General features: G+C 45.2%; 1 protein-coding gene across 3 annotated transcripts in view; it reads right to left on the bottom strand.

The window, feature by feature from the left end:
• The window catches only part of Bdh2 (3-hydroxybutyrate dehydrogenase 2), a 28,180-nt gene that overhangs the window by 1,503 nt on the left and 9,058 nt on the right, over positions 1-17,619 (bottom strand). For all 3 annotated transcript variants that reach the window (XM_006970347.4, XM_006970348.3, XM_076575024.1), the window contains exons 5-9: positions 15,682-15,790; positions 8,723-8,783; positions 7,385-7,498; positions 3,469-3,527; positions 2,548-2,640 (exon numbers count right to left, since the gene is read on the bottom strand). In XM_006970347.4, the coding sequence (XP_006970409.1) occupies positions 2,548-2,640; positions 3,469-3,527; positions 7,385-7,498; positions 8,723-8,783; positions 15,682-15,790 (436 nt within the window). The remainder of the gene's footprint in view (positions 1-2,547; positions 2,641-3,468; positions 3,528-7,384; positions 7,499-8,722; positions 8,784-15,681; positions 15,791-17,619) is intronic.

Below are 17,619 nucleotides of genomic sequence, written 5' to 3'. Positions count from 1 at the left end.
GCCATTCTTCTTCAGTGCCATGGCCACTGGTAGTCCACATATGGGTAAACAACCCCACACCCATGCCCTAGAAAGACAGGAAATGAAAGTAGGAGGAGACTTGTTGAGAAGAGAGGGCTCAAAGGAGTGATGGGGGAAACAGAGTAACGGGATAAATATGGTCAGAATACATTATATAGATGTATGAAATTGTCAAAGAATTAAAAAAATCTATTCACTGAAAATGGGTAATAAACGCTCATGTTTATCTCCTTAGGGGGACATGGATCTAAAGCTGAAATCATTGAAAGAGGCAGAAGAAAGTGTGGTGATATAGTGTCCCCGGTATATTGTGTACCCTAATAAAGTTTATCTGAGGATCAGAGGAAAGAGCCAGCCACTATAGTAAACATAGAGGTCAGGCAATGGTAGCACACATCTTTAATCCTATCACTGTAGAGATTCATCTGGATCTCTGTGAGTTCAAGGCCACACTGGGAACAGAGCCAGGTGTGGTGGCACATGCCTTTAAATTCCAACACGAGTTAACCATAAAGGTCTGGAGGTCTAGACAGACAGACAGGAAGTGACGGAGCTGGGCAGAAAGAGTAAGTGATGTAGCTGGGCAGAGAGAGGAAGTGCATATAGGAGTGGATATACAGGAAGTAGGTCTCTTTGGAGGCTGAGGTTTGATAAGGTGATGTCAGCTGTGGCTTGTCCTATTCTTCTGATCTTTCAGTTTTAACCCCAATATCTGGCTCTGGGGTTTTTACTAATAAGAGTGTTTAGCAATTCATCTTACAAGAAAGTACAATTTTTTTTAGTTAAATACATGAAAACTGATAATTACTCAGTAATAATTTATCTAGCAATCCCCCAGCTCCTAGAAACTGTTGCCAACAGTCTTGAGGAGCATTTACTAAACCATTTCAACCTTTGTGTCTGTCACAACCACCAATTATCTGGATGGCGCCAAATTACTGTGAAGAGGAACTTATAGGTAAGTAACACCCCTGTGGGGAAAAAGAATTAAAACAGCCCCTCTAGGAGGGGGTGCAGGCTCAGGAGACCCTGGAGGGAAACAAACTTCACAGATGTGCAGAAGTGAAAGCATGCAGGCTTCTCAAAGGCTCTGCCCCCACCCCTCACTGTATGGAAGCAGATACTGCTGGAGGAGAGGGAGATCTGATCAGGCATCTGCCAATCATCAGTGCTCCGGGGTGATCCCCCACACTAAGGCGGGCTTTTCAGTGATACAGCTGTTTCTAAGTCATCCCTACTCCTGTAATTAACCCCTGGAACACACTTCTGTTAGGAACCCCAGTAAAAATTCATTGTTCCCAAAATTAAACATTGGTGCAATTGTTATTCTGACTATTGCGGGTTCAGAATAGAAGATTATGGTTGCTCATAACCAACCATCTATAATGAGATCTGGTGCCCTCTTCTGGCCTGCAGGCGTATATGCAGACAGAATGCTGTATACATAATCAATAAATTTTAAAAAATAGAAGAGGATGTTTTTATGCTCTGTACCTTGTAACAGCTTTTGCTTTATCAGTCATACACACTAGTCACCGGGGAAGAAACTAGTTATTAAACACGTGTAAAGTCGAAGAGGCCGAATTAGGCATTTCTACACACAATAACAAACAACAGGGATAATCATGGAACCCTCCCAATCAGGTCACTAGTGAACTAAAACAGCACGTACCAACTCTACCCCAAATACAATGAAAGCTGGTAGTGATAAGTAGTTTTGGATCCCCGGTACTAGGTTTCTCTGCTGATGCAGTAAACCAAATCAAGCAGAATTAAAAGTCTAGGTTTAACGATCAAAACATTTCCGGGTGATCTTGGGGGAAGGAGAAATCACAGGGCAGGTCTCTGGACCGGAGCTTAAATACCCGGTAGATGCAGTCTGGAGCAGCTCTGGGGGAGGAGCCGCCGCTTGGTGGGCTTTCTGAGAAGGGGTGTGGCTTGGAATTGGGGAGAGTGAGGCTAGAGCAGAGCTTCCAATTTAAAAGGTAAATCTACTCATATCCCCCTCAACTCTCACGTCAAGAGGGCTTTTAAAAATTATTTTATTTATTATGTGTGTGTGTATGTGTGCATGAATGCATGACACGCCAGTGAAGGTCAGAAAATGGCTTTGGGGAGTCTGCTCTCTCCATTCACCGTGTGGGTGGCAGGGATCAAATTTAGGTCATCAGGCTTGGCAGCAAGGTCTTTACCCATGAGTCATCTTGCTAGCCCAGGAGGTTTTTATATTTAATCAGCGTGTCCACAACTGTAATTTTAAAAAGCAAATACCTCAGAAAGTGATGCACTGTAAATCTTCTCCTGTATTTTTTCATGTATGAGATGATGCTGAGTCATGCATGTCAAGCTGATGAGGAAGAGCCACTGTCACAGAAAAGAGTGGCTTTTCTTGGAGTGAATGGAATCAGAACTTACTACCACCGTGTGCGGAGCACGGCAGCTATGTACACCATAGACTTGCAACAATGTTGCGAGAATGAGCCAACCGTAGTGTGGCAGAAAAACAAACAGGAAGAGCAGGCTTACTTCATCGGAGGCCAAGTACACGCAGAGTAGGGCCACTTCTTCCGCAGAGGCAAACCTCCCCGTCTTCTGTCTGTTTAGGAAACCTTGTAGTGCCTGTGGCAGGAGACAGTTCCAGATAAGGGATGTGGGCTGGCATGCATGTGCCCCTGTAACGTCATCAAGGAATCCACAGAGGGACTAGGGCCATCTGCTGAGGCCACTGGGAATCTTCCACCCCATCACCACTGGTCAGGGTACACTGAAATCTACGGATACTGTGATAGGGCTGGGCGTGGTGGTGCAACACCTTTAGTCCCAGCTCTTGGCAGGCAGGGGCAGGTGGATCTCTGGGTTTGAGACCAGCCTGGTCTACAGAGTGAGTTCCAGGACAACCAGGGCTACATAGAGGAACCCTGTCTCAAAAAAACAAAACAAAACAAAACAAAATAAACCCAAACAACAACAAAACAAACACACAAAAAGAAAGCCACTAGGATCGGCCCATTGAAGTCAGTGCTGGGGCACGATTGTAAGACCAGCATGGGGAGCTGAGGAAGGTCAGCACAAGGGACAGCCCATCTGGGATGCACAAGAAGACCCTTTATCACAAAACAACAACCACGAATTAGCAGACATAGAGCACCAACATGACCATCTCAGCCATTTTAAGCACACAGCTCAGGGGTAATAAGTACACACACACCTAGTGCCATGAGTGTCTTGCTCTTCATCTTGCAAAAATAAACATCTCCATCTACTAAGCAGTAATGTCTCCCCCTCCCCCCTCAGGCATGGCAGCCACCGCTGTACTTTCTGTCTCTATGAACCTGTCTACTCTAGGTAAGGAACAGGGCATTTCATTTAAAAACAAAAACAAAAACAAAAACAAAAAAACTTAAGTCAAAAGGTTTGAAAAACATTCAGACTGCTAGATATGTATACCTCTTTGGGATTGTCTCTGGCTTGTATTCTTTCTTGCAGAGACGGGGTGTCAACCGTTCCTAAATCAAAGGAGACAGTCACCATGGTTACTTCAATTGAAGGGGGAATTAAACCTTGAACTCCTTTTCTGTGTGATAAGCAAGCAGTGAAATCTTTGTCCTTCCCCTTAAGCGACACTGTGAACTCTACCTGCCCGACCTCGAAGGGTTATAACTTTTGTAATGACATCCAAATGCTTTTTAAACACACACAGTGATTCTCTGGGACACTAGGCTGGGTGGGACTCTAGAGGAGTTAACAGGCATTCTCAGTCACACACAGTCATGCTGTGTTTACTTGACTTTAGATCTGTAAGTATATTTTTTTTTACATGTTATCTCAGCCAGTCCCCAGAGGAGTCTTGAGAAGCAGAAAACAGCAAATATGAGTTTCACCAGTTTACCTCAATAGTTTCAAACCATTCTTTTCTACTGTGATATTCACCACGGGGATCCTGGGCTCAACTTCATGGCTGCCATAGACTTAGCCCATCTTTATGCTTTCATTTTTTTTAAATATACATTTTTAACTATTGTTCAAAGTTCTCATAAAAACATAACTTGTTTTTCTAAGAACGAAAAAAAAAAGAAGGATTAGCTATTTAACCACAGAGACATCTCTCCAGCCCAAATAACTCCTTGGATTAGCTATTTAAAATCCACTTAGTTGGGACTGGAGAGACAGCTCAGAGGTTAAGAGTAGAGGCTGCTTTTCCAGAGGTCCTAAGTTCTATTCCTAGCAACCACATGGTGGCTCACAACCATCAGTAATGAGTTCTGGTGTGCAGGCATATATGCAGGCAAAACACTGTATACATAATAAATATAAATAAATAAATAAACCCCACTTAGTACCCAAAGCCTGGACTTTCCCTCTAACTCATGTAATCTGTAAACTCTGTGGAACACTGCCGGCTTTTTGTTTTGTTTTCAGAACATCAGTATTCTGGGGAATCAATTGCTCTTTCTGGGGGTATAAAAATTTCAAGGCATCCTCTCAACTTTATCTCTAGACCAAGCAATTGAGAAGGCCATATGTAGCAGAAAGGTTTCTCTGGTCCCGCCGGGTCCCGCAGTCCCTCAGCTGCTTATAAAATAATCATTCAGAGGCTTAATGCTAACTACCAATTGTATGGCCTATGTCAGGCTTCTTGCTAGCCTGCTCTTATAACTTAACCCATTCCTATTAATCTATACATTGCCACGTGGCTGTGGCACTACCCGTCTGCTGGCATCTTGCTGCTCCTTTGGTGGCAGCGGGCGTCTCCCCTCCTCTCCATTCTTCTCTCCATATATCTGCTTGGATTTCCCACCTGCCTCTAAGCTGCCTTGCCATAGGCCAGTGCAGCTTTCTTTCTTTATCAACCAGTCAGAGCAACACATATTCACAGCATACAGAAAGGCATCCCACAGCAGCCATGCATAGATTTGACTCTGTTCTGGAAGTGTTTCTTAATTTTGGTATCATTTGCCATTTTTCTGGAGGGATGGAGAACCGCAGCCCATGACTCCTGTGTAGAACCATCTCCTTAGGTTCTCAGTCAGGTCCTGCAGCACACACACGGGCAGCGCTTTCACCTCAGCCGGGTCACTCACCCATCCGCAACAGTTTGAATATCCACATTACGGCAGAAGAGACATCCCACTTAACCAAGTTACAAAGTCTTCCTCATTTTGCTTGTCAATAGCCTGCTTAAAAGATCAAACTTTTACCAACCCATGTTCACCTTATCCCTAACAGTCCTCAAAATCCGAAGCTGTAAGTGCTGGGTGGGGGTCATAGTTTGCATGTGACCGTCACTGATAAATATGAAAACTAGTACAAGCCCACGTCCTCAGATTAACCCACTTCACTGATGTCTGCTGTGCCTTGTCTATACCTGTGGCCAGAATGTGGTGACTCACAACCATCGGCACTATCCCAGGCACGTTTATTCCTCCGTTGCTTCTGGGGTGGCCTCCATGAATCACAGCTAGTTCCTTGTTCCCGAGTTTAATAACAGATTTTCCAAGTCCTATAAAAATTCTAGCTGTGGAAACAATCCTATTTTGAGATCTCTGTCATTTTTTCCTGATGGCCAGTGCCACCAAGATCAGGTGTAGTCCAGTATGAATGGCGGGAGTGTCCTATTTCTGTTACTTGTGGCTACATTTCCACCCCGCACCCTACCCCCCAAATGACACAGACCATCTAAATCTCTGCAGCTCAGACATGTAGGATACTTAATAGTTTCTCCTGTGTACATCTGTGGTTCCCAACCCGAGAGTCAAATAGAATCTTCTCTGGGACTTCCCAAATGACACGCAGATCTCCCACCAATACATCCCCTCAATTCCGGCATGCCCATCAGGTGGAGCACCACAGCTCTGGCTGTGGACTATGGGACTATTGAAAACCTTAGTGCTGGACACACAACGCTTCTTTTCAGAGTTTGAATTCCTTGGTTTTAAGACTTCTCTTACGGCAGTGATGGGAGAGGGGCAGTTCTATCGAAAAGACCATTGTTGCATTTGATTTTTGAATAACCTCCTCTTCTGGGCCCACCTGTGATAGACACCAGTGCTCTCCCAGCCTGCCTTCAGCAACTCGGCACCAGCATCCGAATCATCACCAGTCACCAAATTCACGCTTGTACCCTTTAAAAGGTCCCCGTCCATCACAGACCACTCTCTTGCTCTGTCTCTGCCTCTCTTGTCCCCACACCAGTACATCTCTTTCGTGAGATCTGTTGCATGGTGTGATCGCTGCAGCATTCCTTGGCTCTGATTCGCCATGGTCATACGAAGCAGCAATTTCTGCTTTGACAGATCTTCTGTTATTTAGTGCTTTTTAGTGCATGATGCATCAGTGCATCAGTGCATGGTGTGTCAGTGAATGGAATGTTAGTGCATGGTACATCGTTGCAGGGTGCATTAAAACTGCCCCACCCCCAACAGCTGTGAGCCTGAGAAACCTGTTTATTTCAAGCTTTCAGAAGCCACTCTGTGAATGGTGGTCTTGGTTTCGGCTGGCACTGTTCAGTACCCTGTATTCATTTTGGATTGGTGGAACCAGAAAGAAGTGTACCCACAGTTACCCAGAAACTGTGTCTCACCCACAGTTATTAATAAAAGTGGTTTTGCTGGGAAAAGTGATGTACACCTCCAGCCCCAGTAGTGAGGAGGCAGAAGCAGGCTGATACCTATGAGATACAGACCAGCCTGGTTCACACAGTGATTCCCAGGCAGCCAGAAAACAAAACAAACAAATAAAAAGCAAAGCCCTTTTCTTGCTTCTTCATAGGAGGGCGGTCACGCTATTTTCATAATGGTAGCAAATACTTTTGCTTTGATCTGTTGCTGTGATCTGTTGCAACCTCTCAGCTCCGCCTTTGTAGCAAGAATGCATAAACCGTCCAGGTGGGGGGGGGGGTCTCCAGTAAGCTGTACTTACAAAACAGGCCGCAGCACCCTTCTGATTTAGGGGCCATTCTGGTGTCATTTGGGACTCTGGCAGATTCCTGTGCTCCACGAGGCTCCCCCAACTTTCTCTCTGCTGTCCCACTGGCATGTATTACTGTTGGACCCTCCACTAGTAAGGTCGCCATGGTCTGTCTGCTTTTAAAACAACATGTTCTGCCAAGTGTTGTGTCTCAGCCACTGGAGTCTCAACTGTCCCGCACATGCTGGATTTTAAATCCTTTACATCGAGGCTTCTTCCAAGTGACTCTGTCCATCCAAAGCTGCACTGTCCTCCTAACTAGGCCAAACCTTTAGTTTAAATGTCTCTCAACGATGAGAAATTGAACAGTTGATAAACAAGCTGATGAAAATGTTGCTTATGGTGCCAAAGGGAACGTAAGAAAGGCCAAGTTCACAGCCCTCCCTACCCGACTCACCTGGGCACACACAGTTGCATCTGATGCCCTGCTGGATGAAGTCTGCAGCCACAGACTTTGTGAGGCCTATCACAGCCGCCTTGGTGGCACTGTACACACATCTGTTTTCCACTCCTGGGTGTGAAGAAATTAGAGACATAGTTTCCTTTAGAAAGGAACACACTGAGTTTTCCCCACTCAACTGTTTTCATATTCTTCCCATCAGCTCTCCTTTTGTTTATTATTTATTTATAATAAAAAAATTTAAAATCAGCTTTCCCTTTAAAGAATGACTGGCCTCGGGTCTTCTCCTCCAGTGGGGACAGAGACAGTTTCCGAATGCAGAAAATGCTCCCGGGATAGGCAGAACCTAACTTAGACTTCGGTGTTGAGATGCTGCGCGTCTGTAGCGGTCACCTGTTGTTCACGGTCAGTACAGCTGCAGGAAACCCTCACTCCTCTCTAGATCTTCCTAAGTGCAGAAACAAACGCCCAGCTCCCTTACATCCTGCTCACATATATTTCATATATTTCTGAGGGAAAGAATGCCGCCTCCGCAGTGATTTCATTCTGAACTCCCAAATCCATCAATGCCAGGCTCTGACAGTCTCTCCATTTAGTCCTAGCCCTTCTCCTTGACTTCCTTTCAGGGCCCAAGGCCCCGGGCTGCTGCAACCTCAAACTCACAAGCACAGGGACCTCTCACACATGGTACGCTTTGTGAGAACCTCTGCTACACCTCAGAATATGGACTGTGAGGCAGAGTCTGGGAGTGCCCACTGATGACCTAGCAGCACTTCAGAAGTGGAGCCACGTGGGAGGAACAGGAGGAGTTCAAGCCAGCTTTGGTTACCTAGTGAATTTGAGGCCCGGGGCTTCCTGAGACACTATCTTTGAGAAGCACAAGACAGAATGTGTCCCCTTGTGTAATGTGAATTCTTTTGTTTTTTGTTTTTTTTTGGGGGGGGGGAATTCAAGGGGCATCCAGCTCAGCTTGCATTCAATATATCATTTTAGATTACTTCAGTGATACATCTTTTCTTTGCCTAACTCAATTTTCACTTCCATGCACGTAGAAGGAATACAAGGAAAAGCAAAGACAGTAATTTTTTATTTCATTTGATGAGTAGCCTGATGACATAAGCTACTTAAGATTTTTTTTAAAAAAAGCTGTTCTGAATTTTCCTAGGTTTTATGAATTTGTCTATGTTTAGTTCTAAAATCCACAGCTCATGAAAGTGTGTATGTGCGTGTGCGTGTGCGTGTGCGCGTGCGCGTGCGCGTGTGTGTGTGTGTGTGTGTGTGTGTGTGTGTGTGTGTGTGTAACACAACCCTGGACCCCAAGGAAGACTCTAGTACCTTTGATGCTCGAGGCCACAGAAGACATGTTGATAATGTTGCCACATTTCTGAGCAAGCATCTGCCAAGACAAAGAAAAAAGTCTCTCCTCTGCAGGGTGAAGCCGTAGTTCACTGACACATCTGCACTGACTCCTGGCCAACTAGACCCTTTCCTTTGTTTCTTTTTTGTCTTCTTTTTGGAGACAGGCTCTTGCACTAATTCTAGGCTGGCCTGGAATTCAAGATCCTCATACTTCAGCCTCACAAGTGCTGGGAGGACAGGAGTGTACTACCAGGCTAGGCTCAATTTAATTATCTTATTAGCCATTAACTTTAAGCTCTACGAAACAGTCTTACATGTGAACCCACAATCTTTGCCCATGCATTGAAGAGAGCTAGTGGCATGTCTAAACACCCACTGGTGTTCTAAGGGCATGCTACTACCTCCTATGGGTACAACGACATTATTATCAAGACCAAAAATAAACCCTGTTGTTTTTCTTTTTATGGGCCCACATTGGAATGCCAAAATGTTGTTGATTGTTTTTGCTCTTTTGGGGGGTTCCACTACCCAGCTCCCAAATAAATCACACAGGGAGACTTATTCTTAATTATAAATGCCCGGCCTTAGCTTGGCTTGTTTCTTGCCAGCTTTTCTTAACTTAAATTATCCCATCTACCTTTTGCCTCAGGGCTTTTTCCCTTTTCTACTTCTGTAAATCTTAATTTCACTCTTACTCCATGGCTGGCTGGGTGGCTGGGTGGCTGGACCCTGGCATCTCCTCTCCTTGTTCTCTTAGTCTTTCTTTCTTTTTTTTTTTTTTAAACATTTATTTATTTATTACATATACAGAAGAGTGTGCCGGCTCTCATTACAGATGGTTGTGAGCCACCATGTGGGTGCTGGGAATTGAACTCAGGACCTCTGGAAGAGCAGTCGGTGCTCCTAACCTCTGAGCCATCACTCCAGCCCCTCTCTTACTCTTTCTTTCTTGCTTCCTGATCCTTCTTTTTCTCCTTCCATTTATTCTCTCTGCCTGCTAGCCCCACTTATTCTTTCTCCTGCCTTGCTGCTGTTCAGCTTTTTATTAGGTGTTTTAGACAGGCACAGTAACACAGCTTCACAGAGTTAAACAAATGCAACATCAGAAGAATGCAACACATCTTTGCAACATTAAAGCAAATGTTCCACAGCATAAACAAATGTAACAAATCTTAAAATAATATTCCACAACAGAACCCTGAGCTAAAAGGACATGAACAAACATCAGTGATCAGTGTGTTCCTGATGTGGGCAGACCTATTTTATTTAACATGAATGCATCTAAGAGCTTCTTCTTCGTCGCCGTCTTCTTCTTCTTCTTCTTCTTCTTCTTCTTCTTCTTCTTTTTTTTTTTTTTTTTGGTTTTTTGAGACAGGGTTTCTCTGTGTAGCTTTGCGCCTTTCCTGGAACTCGCTTTGGAGACCAGGCTGGCCTCGAACACATATGCCTCCCGAGTGCTGGGACTAAAGGCGTGCGCCACCACCGCCCGGCCCAAAGAACTTCTAAACTAAGGTACTGTGTGGCATCCAGGAAATTGAAAGACAAAGGACATAGTCCCTGTCTACCACAGAAGACAACTAGAAGACAGTCAAAGTGGAGACCTGCAGAGAGCTGAGGAGAAGATGGAATAGGAAGGGCTCCTCTGGGTATGGGGCCATTCCAGGAAGCTACTGAGAAGGAAAACGGCTAAAACTATAGTGTCAGTCATAGAACTAGAAGACAAAAACCGAGGTGCTTCAAGGAGGTACTACAAGTATAAGGTCTTCACGAGGGACCTGGGAGGAGGGAATGGGTGTGGCTGGAATGGAGGCTTGGGGGCAGTCAGGCTACAGAGTGGAGCCTAGGCTGCCATGAAGAACTGGGATTGACCCTGAAGGCACTGCAGTGACGATGAAGGATGTGAGGTGGACGAGACGTGGAACCTTCAATTTGGGGATTACAGAGATTACTCTGGTGCCAGGCGCAGATCAGGGGAAGCAGAAGCAGTGGTTTGGGAGAGTGTGGGAAAAGCAGAGCTGCAGAAAGATCCAGGACACAGGTGGAGAGTGCTTGCTTGCTCAGCACCCTGGAGTGTCACCACACGAAGAGGGAGAATGAGGAGCACACTGAGAGGGAGCATCAACACAGTAGGACAGCCATCCCCTCCATAAAATGGGCATCATCACAAGAAGGGTCTTAGAAGGGTACCTAGAAAGGACACTCCAGTGATCCACTTGGTACAACTTTCAAATGCAGATGGCAGGGCCCTGTCCCAGGTCTGAAGTCATGTAGAATGAACAATGCTACTATGAATTTTAATTTAGATGTTATTGGCCATTACTCAGATACATGTTTCCAGATAACAGACAAAGGTGTGGGCACCCACGGATGTTTCAGGAGAAGAAACAAGGAGTTGAGAGAACTTCCGGCATTGGGTACCAGTTTCTCAGTGAGGTCACTTGTCAGGTGGAGGGCACAGAAAAGAGAGCAAAGGCAATGGAGTGGGAAGAGCGGCGGAGAGTTCAGACTGCTGCTGGGGACAGAGCACCAGCTGGAGAACAGGATGTCTGGCATGTCTGTGACATGATGAAGATCAATTAAACATGGTTCTTTCTGGAAACTGATCTCTACAGGCAGTGTAAAAGGCTTAGAAAAATCTTGCCTCTTGGGGGAGTTTCTTTACCAGAGTTTAGAAGATATGTAGGAAATGAGTTTTGTGACTGATGCACCCAGAGCCGGGGTGGCCAAGATGATCCACTTCCTTGTGGTACTTTTCTTACTCTCCATATTAATTCTTGGGGCTAATGATACCCAAGATCAAAGAGTATAGGACAAATTGCAAGGCATTGGGCTGCAGGTGCTAACAGCACACAGGCGAGGCTGAGGTAACCAACCATGTCAAGGGACACAGCAGAGGGGAAGCAACATTTTACTTAAATGTGTCTTTTTTTTTGAGACATGGTTTCTCTGCATAGCCTTGGCTGTCGCTTTGTAGACAAGGTTGGCCTAGAACTCACAGAGGTCCTCTGCCTTTTAGTGCTAGGACTAAAGGTGTGTGCCATCATGACAGGGTGCAATGCATCTTTGTACTTGATAAAGGGGATCATAAATCTAGGCATAATGCCTCCTGACCTGCCCCCTTTAATCCTAACACTCAGAAGGCAAAGGAAGATCTTTGTGAGTTCAAGGCCAGCCTGGTCTACATGACCAGTTCTAAGCCAGCCAAAGATGTGTAGTAAGACCCCATCTCAAAAAGAAAATAAGAGGTAGGGGAATAATAACCATATAGGGTAAGCAATGGTCATGACATATGATGCTAAAACAAACAAACAAAAAACTAATGAAACAACAAACACAAATCCAAGCTTTAAAATCTTTTTTTTTTTCTTACCTGGTTTATCATTTTTTCTTATCTGACATAACCTACTTTTAATACTTAGATAATATGCACAGCTCAGTTTAGTATGTAGACTGGTTATGATACAGGCTGTCTCCAGTCTTCTGGAATCCAGTAGTTTCCAGGGCAAAAACTCAGGCCTCAGTCACCCCAATGACGCAAATCATATGCCTACCACTCACACCGCCCATTCAGTTCCACCCATTCCTTCCATGGCTCTGTGTTCCTTGTCTGTTTCCGGGCTGTCTCCCAGTGACGGCTCTGTGCCAGTTGTCACAGTGAGCTGTTCCTCTGGGCTCTGTGTGTGACAGCACTTTTCTGGCGGGGCTGAGTGTGAAGTGATGGTTCTAGAACAACTCATCTCCAGGAAACTCAAGTGGAGGATCGCTCTAGTTGAACCTAGTTAGTCTAACTCAGACACAGCCCTTCTGTCCCCGTCACCAGAGCTCAGCCCAGCTTGTCATTTCGTGGCATTCTAAGTCAGCAGGTTCAGTGTTTGGCCTCTCCCTGGACTGAGAGGTTGATTCATTTAGCCAATGTTTGCTAAATCCTTCTATGTGACCAACCCCGATAAGACACAGGAAGGGAGAAAGTAAACGAAATGCAGATCCAAAGACCAAAGACATCCCCAAATTTTTGCCACGATGGATCTCTTCTTCTAGGGGACCTGGCATTCTGCAATTACTCTTCTTATACTGTTTTCAACTTGGTCTCTGCCTCTTGACTGGCTTTGCAATCCAGGAACGGTTTGCTGCGTATTTATCTGTGAACGAAAGTCTTCTCCAAGTATTCCTATGTTTTGACCAAATGTCCTTTCAGATCTATGTGGGTTTTACATCCTGGAAAATTTTAACCTGGCAATTATGTGTCATAGTTAATGAGACAGAAAATCCCTGGACAATGAGGGCTGGAAGTGATGTGAAATGTGTCATCCTCATTCTTAGATGGATGAGACAGACAATGAGAGGGGGTAAGTGCCATCTCCTAGGACATGCAGCCTAGCAGCTCAGAGTGTGTTTCGGGACTCGAGTGCCAATGTCCGAGACCAGGAGTCAAGATGGTCAGTGTCATCTTTCCCACTAAGACTAGGCTTTGCTGTGAAGTCCCACCTGGGCTTAAAGCTCCCAAGGGTTGAAATTACAGGTGTGTGCCCCTGCTCACACCTGTGTAAAAGCCACTTTAAACAAGTGGTGCTGAGTCCTTCTGATTCCACACCCCAGTCACTGATACGTTTTTCTAAAAATAAAAATGTATTTTATCATCATTAAGATCATGAGCTTATGATCATGGGTTGTCTTAAAAAGCTAACATCTTACAAACGTCTGCCTGTGCTGTACCTCACACTGGCTCCTCTCTCAGCCTCTGCTTCAGACCTGCAGCAGGCTGTGGTGACAAAGGAGTGGGATATGTGTAGTTGGCATTTGTGCTGCCAACCATTCCAACCAGTTTGGAGACTTGTTATTAATCATGAATGCTCGACCTTAGTTTAGGCTTGTCCCACTAGCTCTTTTAACTTAATTTAACCTGTTTCTCTTCATCTACATTTTTGCCTCAGGGCTTTTTACCTTTCTTTCATTCTGTGTGTCCTACTTTCCTGCTTCCTCCGTGTCTCTGTCTGGCCCCTGGTGTCTTCCTGTCATCTCTTTTTCTTTCTTGAGCTGAAATTCCTCCTCCTCCTTACTCTTCCTGCCCAGAAGTCCTGCCTATTCCTCCTCCCTCACTATTGGCCATTCAGCTTTTTATTAGACTATTCTGGTAGGTGCCTTAGGCAGGCAAGGTAAAACAGCAACACATCTTTACATAGTTAAACACATGCAGCACATCTTTACATAGTTAAACAAATATTCTGCAACAGATATGTGTGCTGCCCTCTGTGACCTAGCTTTCTCCTTCAGTTCCTCCCCCAAATCCTATACCAACTACTTGGTCTTCAACAAATACATTTAGGTCCCAAACAACATTTGTAGACTTTAAAAAGGCAACAATTTTACTTTTATGTATTTACTCATTTTAAAGGTTTACTTCAGTTTTATTTAAGTGTATGTGCACCTACATGTATATGTGTGTACATGTGTATGTGTACCTACTTGTGTGTGGGTGCTCCAGAGGCCAGAAGAGGGTGCTGAATGCTGTGGGCTGCAGTTATTACAGGCAGTTAGTTGTTCAGGGAACTGAACCCAGGTCCTCTGGAAAAGCAGCAAGTGCTGTTAACCTCTGAGTCATTCTCCTGTCTGGAAACAAACTTTTGAGGGACTAATGAGTCCAATATCATGTGAGCTGACCAAAGATTCTTTTAAAGCATTAATCAAGTACTCAAAAGCACATCTTCAAGCTAGGCATAGTGGCGAATGCCATTAATCCCAGCACTTGGGAGGCAGAGGAAGATGGATCTCTGTGAGTTCAAGGCCAGCTTGGTGTACAGAGTGAGTTCCAGGACAGTCAGAGCTACATAGTGAGACAGTGTCTTAGGGGGAAAAAAAGTATGCCTTCATTGTAGCTGAGCTGGCTCTGTCTTCTGTCAGCCCCATTCACTGCTACTACTGGTTTAAAAGCCCATGCCAGGTCAGGCTTACATACCTCCTACATTTACACTCTTCCAGAACACCCAGAGGAGTTCTTCACTCTAAAAGGCATGTAATGATTTATTTGAAAAGTAAAATGTAGGTTGGGCATGGTGGCACACATCTTTGATCCCAGCACAGGGGAGACAGAGACAAGCAGATCTCTGTAAGTTTGAGGCCAGCCTGGTCTATATCCACCAGCCAGGGCTCCATAGTGAGACTGTATCTCACACAAAAGAAAGGGGCTGGAGAGATGGCTCAGTGGTTAGGAGCACTGGCTGCTCTTGTCACCTGCAACTCCAGTCCCAGAGGATCTGATGCCATCTTCTTGCCTCTGGGAGTACACAGATACACACGCAGGTAAAACAACCCCCACACATAAAATATTAAAATAAAATAATTACAAAAACACACAACTCTTTGTGGTGGAAAAAAGCCCTGGGGCCTGCGTACCTTGACAGTGTGTGCTCAGACGCGGAAGGGTGATCCACGGGGCTTCATGGACTGACTCTCATCACTTCTCGTTGCAGGAGCCCAGGCTCCTCCCCTCCTGTCTCCCATTTGCCCTACGGAGTCAGCTGACACGATGAAACCTCACTCACCTCACTGGACGGCTCTGCTCCTGCAGCAAGAAGCCAGGCCATCTCTCCAGACATTCCCTCCCTTCATTTCGTTCTCTCCGAGAATCCCAACTTGCCAGTGAGGTCTAAGAGGGCCTCACAGTTACCCTAGCTCCTTTGCCTGCATGGTACTCATAACCACCCCCAATGTATATTACAGGTCAATTGAGTTCCCATAGTGGGAATTCTTTTCAAGAACTCCATAAACGGCCTTGATATAAACATTCGTGCACATTAGTCAGCGTGCTAGCTATGGTCACACTCAAACACACACACACACACACACACACACACACACACACACACACACACACACACATATCCTCTGTGCACCCAGTATGAAAGATGTTGTCCTGCTTATTCTGCCAGTCCTCTTACCTTGGGGAGGAATGCCTTGATCATCAGGTACATGCTGCGGACGTTGAGATTCATTGAAAAGTCCCAGTCTTTTTCCTCACAATCCAGGATGGTCCCATGGTGGACAAAACTGAAAGAGTAATTTAACAGAGGGGAAAAAAACATGTTAACCAGGAAAACACTTGCTAGCATGCCCTGTGTGCGACCCCTAGGATTATAAGAACAAAATAACACACACACTCCTGCAATTAAAACCTTTCCCTAAACTGAGTGGTGGTGGCACATGCCTTTAATCCCAGCACTCGGGAGGCAGAGGCAGGTGGATCTCTAAGTAAGTTAGAGGCCAGCCTGGTCTATAGAACAAGTTCCAGGACAGCCAGAGTTACCCAGAGAAACCCTGTCTTCAAACAAACAAACAAACACAACAAAACCCTCAACTTTTTCTAATCTATTTAATGATCACTTTTATTGTCACTTGCAAATTAGACTATTGTCCCTTTTCCTTTTCAAGGCTTTAAACAACTCAAACATAGTATAATGTAACATATTTTGTTAGTAAGAACATTTTTATATAAAAACATCGTTTTTCAGGGGCTGGTGAGATGGTCCAATGGATAAAGATGCCAGTCATTAAACCTGATGACTTGAGCTCCAGGTCTGATACCCACAAAGTAAAAGTAAACAACCAACTCTAGCTGGTTGTCGGACTTCCACATACGCAGACACACTCACAAAATACATACATGTAATAAAAGAAAAAGAATTGGCACTGGGCATGGTGACACACACCTTTTCATCTCAGCACTCTGGAGGCAGAGGCAGGCAGATTTTGTGAGTATGAGGCCAACCTGGTCTACAGAGTGAATTCCAGGTCAGCCAGAGCTACATGGTGAGACCCTGTCTACAAAAAAAGAGATAGGCTGGGGACCGCTTAATGACTTAAGTTCAATTCCCAGAACCTGCACAGTAGAAGAGAACTGACTCCTGCAAGGTGTCTTCTGATGTCCACATTCATGCCATAGAGTGAGCACGCACGTGTGTGTACACACACACACACACACACACACACACACACACACACACACACACGTTGAAAAGAAAGAAAAAAGAAAAAAGAAATCATCCTCTTGAAAGAGCAAAGCAGGAGCTGCTAAACATAAGAATCTCAATGCCCAGGGCTTTGGAAACACCAGTGCTTTAAAAACAGAGACTGAACAAGGACAGCTGGTCCATTTGGCTCCTGTTTCCAGGGCGACAGCGCCCTCAGGTGGCACAGGCTAAAATTCTATAGGGAAATCAAAACTACAAGGAGAATCAGTGTCTCCATGTATCAGCGTAGAGAATTAACACTGTGGCTGTTTGCATCTAGCACAGTGCACAAACCCCCGAATATCAGTGTAGCGAAGTAGTACTGTGGATGCTTGCATCTGGTGCAGCACGCAAAGGAGGAAGAGCAGACAAAATCCTAAAATCACCCTTGCCCCCTTGCAAGCCACTCTTCCTCAAGGAAACTTCCTGAACATGGCATCCTTACAGCCTTGGTCCCCTGAACTGAGATGACATTGTCAAATATAAGATGTAGTTTGGAATGGTTCCCATGTACTATAGGGCTTCTGGCCAGTCGCTTGGTTAGCTTCCTTAGCAAGAACCACACACTGCCTCCTGCATCTTCTGCAGTGCTGAAGACTGAACTGATGCTCCAAAGCCAAAGGCTGTGTCTCCAGACGCAGCCTTGTAGAAGGACAAGCAGACCATTTATAGGAGAAACGTCAGAAACAACTGCTTTGCTTCATTTCCACGTTGTAGATCAGTGCCCACTCCCGGCCTCAGCTTTAACTGCCTATGGGCCCCAAGTTCACATCAGATGACATCACTGTCTCACTCACTGAATTGTGCAGTAACGTGTGACTTCCAGCCTGACTTCCCAAGGAATACGCCATGTTTTATCAAGTAATCATT

Source organism: Peromyscus maniculatus, chromosome 6 (assembly GCF_049852395.1).
Source record: "Peromyscus maniculatus bairdii isolate BWxNUB_F1_BW_parent chromosome 6, HU_Pman_BW_mat_3.1, whole genome shotgun sequence".
Lineage (NCBI taxonomy): Eukaryota > Metazoa > Chordata > Mammalia > Rodentia > Cricetidae > Peromyscus > Peromyscus maniculatus.
Note: the sequence above shows the minus strand (reverse complement) of the source record. Positions and strands in the feature narration are given on the sequence as shown.